General features: G+C 52.1%; 1 protein-coding gene across 1 annotated transcript; it reads right to left on the bottom strand.

Annotated features, from left to right (window-relative positions):
- Positions 1-4,190: 4,190 nt before the first annotated feature.
- On the bottom strand, positions 4,191-6,170 carry LOC123254649 (glutathione S-transferase theta-2-like; the record flags this gene model as incomplete). The annotated part of the gene is made up of 3 exons (XM_044683622.1): positions 4,191-5,134; positions 5,281-5,431; positions 5,998-6,170. Coding segments are annotated over 3 exons (687 nt in total), but the record flags the coding sequence as incomplete, so codon positions are not given.
- Between the last annotated feature and the right edge of the window lie 542 nt (positions 6,171-6,712).

The raw sequence follows: 6,712 nt of genomic DNA, 5'->3' as shown, positions 1-6,712 counted from the left end.
CCTTCCTTCCTTCCTTCCTTCCTTCCTTCCTTCCTTCCTTCCTTCCTTCCTTCCTTCCAAAGAAAAGGGAAGAGTGAAGAGGACACTGTCACGGACACAAATCTCTTACTTTGTAAAACAGAACCAACATTTCCCAGACACAGATGTTTTCTGTGTCTGAAACCTCAGGCAACACAGGGCACAGCCTACCACACAGACTCTGAGGAACAGAGCTAGACAGATAAAGGAGGTGGTCTCGCTGCTCCGCCAGGAAAGAGGATCTCCTGGTTCTCTCCTTCCTCAGGAACAATCAGTTCAAATTTTTCAGGATAAAAAGCTTGCCTTGAAACACAATTGGCCAATACCTGGCCCAGGCAACTTTGGGAAGATGATTACGAGCAGATCTATCGAGCCAGCCCAAATCTTTCCTACACTCTAGCCCTACCTGGTCAACAAAATGTTGCGTTTCCTCTAAACACTTCAAACTGGACAGCATCTCCCTACTAAGCCTTCCCCTTCCCATCCACACTTCCCCATTTCTCTGCCACCTTTCTTTCCATCACTTGATTTGCAGACATGGGGTTATCCGTGGTATCTCCTTCTCCATAACCACATAAGTCAATCAGTTGAGGTTACCTTGATTCTGGCTCCCCAGTGAATATTGCATTTATTCCCTCTTCTCCTTTTGACATGATCACCAACCTGGCTCAGGCCCCCATCCCCTCTCACTTGGAGAACAGGCTCCCAATTCATCTCTTTCCAGCTCCCCAAATCATGACGGCACTCTCTTGCTCCACAATCTTCAAGGCTTCTCTAATGCCTTCCCCAAAGAATACAATGTGAACTCCCAGGCCTGGAATTGAACCTCTTGCATCCTAACCCTTGTAGTCTGATTCACATTAGCCCCCTTTGGGTATCTATTCCCAAGTTAAAGAGGCCTTTGAGCTTGTTGCTGAACTTGGCATTCCGGTTCTCATCTTCATATCTAAACATGGCTGGAATCCTCTCCCTCCTCACTGAACACAGCGCCCCCCATACACACCTCTTTCAAATCTGGGCTCAGGCACCTCCTTTTCCATCAAGTCTTTCCTGAGCTTCCCAGTGGTTAGAGCTCTGCCCTTCCTTGAACACAGCCACATCTCTACCATTCTTAATATCTCTCCCTTCATCCTCCCTTATTTCTTAATCTGTATATACATGGTACCTTCCAGGAAAACATGACATTCTTGAGGGCAGGGGCCAAATTTTGGTTGTCTCTGTGTCCCCAGCATTATCAGAGTTTCTCGCTCATGGGAGATCCAATAGCAGTTCACTGAACTGATCAAGGAATCAGGATGAAAAGACTCTAGTCTCAGGTCTCCCCCTAACTCATTATGTGACCTTGGAGCACAGTCCTTCTCTCCCCCTCAACTCCTGACCTCATCCAAGGGGACTTTAACCCACATATTCCCTCTTCCTTCCCAGATTCTCAATCCACTCACTTTCCAAGACCTACACCAGCATTCCACCAGAGCCAACCCCACAAAGCAATAGTCAACCACTCCATCTCACCAGCACCCACACGTGTCCCACTTCCATACTCATGAACTCTGAAATTCCCGTGTGTGATCATAATCTTCTATTTTTCTATCTTTCTCTCTGCCTGAATATCACTAACATTTTCCTTGATCTTCACTATGACTTTTAATTTTCCCATCCTTTCCCAGACCATTTCTACTGCATCAACTATGCTGTTCCCAATCCACTATCTCAACTCCTTGGTGAACCATGTCAACTCCATGCTATCATTTACCATCAAGTCCTTTGCTTGGCTATCCCACCAACAATCGAGCTTCTCTAAGCCCCACCATCCATTGCCTCTGGTCCTAATGCTATATGGAATGAAGCTGGAGGAAACCACAAAACCATGCTGACTGGGATGCTCTACAGATGGATGGGATATGCCAGTGATGGCAAACCTTTTAGAGACCAAGTTCTCAAACTGCAACCCTCACACATATGTGAGCTGCCCCCTTACCCTAGACAAGGGAAGAGGAAGCACTCCCGTTGGGCTGCTGGGCAGAGGGGCAGGCCATGGGAGAAATGTCCTCAGGTGCTCTTGGAGAGGGGAAGGGAGCAGCCCCCTCCGGCACACATGCCAGAGGGTAGCCAACACTGGTATAGATTCTTACCTGGGTTCTCACTGCAACAAGACTATCCTTCTACGCCTCCTAAATTGATTTTACTCTTGTACTCAGCACAGCCATGAGTTCAAACCTTTTCCATCCCTCACCAAGCTTCCCATGGAAACCTCCATTCCCACATCCACACGAAAACTTACCTTCAAAAAAACTGGACACCCACATTTGTCACAATTTGCCATTCACAAAAAGGTCCCTCTTCTCCCCTCCTTCTCACCCACATCACTCAGATGTCTTTTCCCACTCTCAATCCTTTCTCACACGATGAGGTGACCATTCTCTTTGCCCAGGCAAAGCCCTCTATATTCACAAAACAATTCACAAATGGATTATATGCTCTATCATCCCCAATCTAACTAATCTTCAGTCTCTCCCTACTTAACTTCTTTTTTATTGCCAAGGAATATCCCCACCTTCTTAATGAAGCTTCCCTTCATCCAAGCCTCTCTGCTATTATCTTATATCTCTCCTCTCCTTTGTGGCTCAACTCTTTGAGAACAATCTACAATCAGTGCCTCCATTTCTTCTCTTGTGGAAACTCGCTGTGGTCTAGCTTCAGCCCTCTTCATTCAACTGAAACTCCTCTCTCCAAAGGTGCCAATGATCTCAGAGTTGGCCAACGAATGGCTTTTCTGAGTCCTCATCTTTCTTGACCTCTCAGCTGCCTCTGTCACTTACACTTTCTCACTTTGCCTCCTCCTTCCTCCCCTTCTTTCTCCTTTCTAGGTTTTCAGGACTCTGTTTTCTCCTGGTTTTTCTCCTACCCATCTGACCACTCCTCAGTCTTCTTTAGGGGATTTTATCCAGGTCATGCCAACTGACCATGGTTGTGCTCCAAGTGTCTATCCTGGGCCTTTTCTCTCCTCTCTATGCCATTTCTCTTGGTGATCTCATCATCCATCTCCCATGGATCCAATTATCGTCTCTATGCAAATTAATTTAAGATCTATTTATTTAGCTTTAAATTCTCTCCTGACTTCTAGTCTTGAGTCACTTACTACACTTGAACCCTCTGTCCTTCAAACATTTCAAACTCCACTTTTCCCAAAGAGAACTCATTATTCTCCCCCTTCTCCCTTTTCCTAATTCTCAGTATTATCTGAGGTTAACATCGTCCTTCCTATTACCCAGTCTCACAACCTTGGTGTCATCCTCTACATGTCATTCCCATCATTTAACTGCTATCTGCCTCGAGTTCCTCAACTACCAAAAAAAAAATAGCATCTCCCTCCCAGGATTGTTGTGAGGATCAAATGAGATATTTATAAAGTTCTTTGTGAGAGTTTAAGTACTAGATAGATGCTATTTATTAGCTATTCTTTTTTTTTAATCTTTACTTTCCAGCATAAAATTAGGAAGCAATCATCAAGAGTGACCTTCAGGGGACAGCTGGGTAGTGTAAAAGTGGAATTTGGGAAATGTCATCTTTAAGTAGACATATGTATTTTCTATGGAAATTGTCAAACTACATTTCCTGTGGTCCAACGGGTTTCCAGTTCCGGTTCTTTGGGCGTGGGGACACCTACGTCTTGACGCAGAGAAGAGTTTATAATCTCCTGGGTTAGGGGGGAGTGGTCTCTTGGCTAGCAGGCTCGGGGAGAGACAAGAGGTAACAAAATGGAGGCGGCAAGTTTGAATGCTTTCAAGCGCATGGTCTAATAACTTTATCTATCAGCATGGCTTTAATTAAATTACTAATAATTATTATTATAGCAGCCTTTATTATTTTTCATATTTATAGTAGCTCAGTGGATGGACAGCCAGACCTAGAGACGGGAGGTCCTAGGTTCAAATCTGGCCTCAGACACTTCCTAGCTGTGTGACCCTGGGCAAGTCACTTAACCCCCATTGCCTAACCCTGTAACAAATAAAATTAATATAGAAGGATATATATAAAAGATATTAGGGTTTTTTTTTTAAAAAAGTGACCTTCAGGTCCCAACCCTGAGGCACATTAGAATGTGAACTTGGTTAAACTAAGTACCGCCTACATCCCTGGAGCCTGAGATGGTATCGGGGAGCTGTCTCAGAGGTATTGGGGTATGGAAATAGTTGGACCAACTTCCTTCTCTCTGAACTGAGAATCCCTTTGTAAAAAGGGATCGATGTTCTGTGGTTAGATGGAATTCGAGTCCTAGTTCCTGGTCCCTATAAATGTGGGGTGACGCAGCCAGTGAGAGTTGAAGCGGATACAAAGGCCTAACACCTCCTTCGGGTCCTCCAGGAGAGGAAGGGGAAGAAGAGCGGGGCTCGGGCTGGGGAGAGGCAGGGACCTCGGCACGCTCTTTCCATCTCATCTTGCTGTTCCTCCCACCCAACTCTGCGCCTTTTCCCTGGTCTCCCCTCATTCCTGGAAGCCTCTCCCGCCGCACCTCTGCTTTCTGGCTTTTTCCCAAACCTCACCTGCAGGAGGAAGCCTTTCTGGGTCCTTCCCCCCACTTCGAATGCCTCCCCCCCATTTACTCTGTAGATACCAGGTAGGTAACTGCTTATGTGTAGACCGTCTGCTCCACAGTGGAGAGCAAAGACGATGGCTTTGTCCTCTTTGTAGCCCTGGCCCTTGGCACGGGGCCGGCCGCACAACAGATCCTTCATGAGCACCTCCTGGGGTCTCACCCCCCATCTGTCCAGGGAGAGGCTCGTTCTGGCCCCGCCTGGCTCCAGGGTGCCGCGACCCCTGAAAGAGCCAGGCTGAGGATGCTGAGTATCAGGGGGGACCTGCTCAGCTCTGGCCCTGGGCAGCCCCCCTGGCTTCCCACCTTGCCCCCCTCCAACGCTGGGGCAGAGTCTCTCCCCCATACCTGAACCAGCTCCTCCAAGGCCATCAAATCGGCAAAGGAGATCTTGTCCCCCGTGAGGAAGGGCTTGTCCTGCAGGAACTTCTGCTCCAGATGCTGCAGGGATTGGACGACGGCGGCCATATTCTTGTCCACCTTCTCCTTGGGGATCTGGACATCGATGAGAGGGCCCAGCACCTGTGGGGGTGGCAGAGATCAGCCCCTTCCCCCAAGTCCACGTGGCCGTCTCCCCCCCACCCCGGGCTCTGGGGACCCCGAGACAGGCGTGCAGGCCGGGGCAGGCGTAAGGCCTCCCTCCCCCTCCCCCCGGCCCACCACCTCACCCGGATCCACAGCATCGTGCCAAAGGTGCCTCGGACGGAGTCGCTGTGCCAGGAGAGGTACTCGTCCACCCGGGCTCGGGCCTGCAGCTCCGGAGGGTACCAGTGAGCCGGGGTCTTGTACTTCTGGCTCAGGTAGTGCAAGATGGCCACGCTGAGGGGGAGGAAGGGCAGCCTCGGTCAGCTCCCGGAGGCCGCCCTCTTCCCGCCCTCCCTGGTGCCCTGTCCGGGCAGGCAGGAGGTTTCTCTGGGCAGCCCCTTCCGAGGGCCACCTCATCCGGCTCAGGTCTTCCCAGAAATGGGGGGGGGCGTGGCTGAGGGTGGCTTTGGGGACCCCTAAAAGCAGGGCCGACCCTGGACTGTCCGACCTGCCTGAGTCATAAGGCGGGGGAAGAGCCAGCCTAGTGCCCTTGGCTAACCCGGGGAGGACAGGAGGCTTGGCCAGCCTCTGCCAGGAAAGTAGAGGCAACACGGCCAAAGCCCCCCCTTCCCCAGCCCGGCTGGCTCTGGCTCCCTCCTCCCTCCTCCCGCCCTGGCTCCTTGGCTTCCTGGGAAGGGGAAATGCAGGAGGCCTGCCTGTGAGCCTCTCCAGCCGGACACTCCCATCATCCCTCTGCCCCGCAGGCCTCCTTTCCTCCCCTGGTCTCTCCCTCTCCCGGCCTCAGCCTAGCTCGGGCCAGGTCCCTCCCAAGCTCCCCAGGCCCCAGGGGAGGCACCTACCCCTCGGCCAAGGCGAAGTCTCCGTCCTTCAGGGCCGGCACTCTCTTGAGGCTGTTCACTTTGGCGAAGTCCTCCGTCATCTGCTGCCCTAAAGGGACGCTGGATGTTGGCCGGTGAGGCCCGCCAGGAGGCCCAGGCAGCCTCCAAGGAGGCCGAGACCAGCTTCCGGGGCTCTAAGGCCGGGCTGGGGGGGGGGGGAGGGGTCCTTGGGGTGGGCACCATCTCTGGGGCTTCCCCTCCGAGACTCCCAGCTCCGGAAAGGACTCGGTGGAGAGCCTGATAAGAGGCCACCAAGCCGGCTACAAAGTCGGGGAGGAGGAGAGGCCAGTGGCCCGGGACCAACCCTGCTCCAGAGGCGAGGGCGCCAGTGAAAAGCCACCAGGGGGGCTCCAGGCCTCTGCCCGGGGCGACCAGCAAAGAGGAGCGGAAATGGCGGAAGCCTCGGGGCCAGCCTTGGAGATCTCCTTGGGACTCTCCCAGAGCCCATTTGGCGTTCGATGGGGCAGAGATGGGAGGCGAGGGGGTAGCTTCTCTACCCTTTGGAGGCAAAGGGGGTTCGACGACTTGTCCAGGGTCCTGTGGTCTGGGGCCAAATCGGCCTAACTCCCCGGCTGGAGCTCTATCCATTGGACCATCCGGCCCCTAGCTCCGGACTGCGCCTGGGAGTGGGCAGGGAGGCCCACTGGGCTCAGGACACACAGGCTCGGCCCTGGCC

This window comes from Gracilinanus agilis, unplaced genomic scaffold, assembly GCF_016433145.1.
Source record: "Gracilinanus agilis isolate LMUSP501 unplaced genomic scaffold, AgileGrace unplaced_scaffold27529, whole genome shotgun sequence".
Lineage (NCBI taxonomy): Eukaryota > Metazoa > Chordata > Mammalia > Didelphimorphia > Didelphidae > Gracilinanus > Gracilinanus agilis.
Note: the sequence above shows the minus strand (reverse complement) of the source record. Positions and strands in the feature narration are given on the sequence as shown.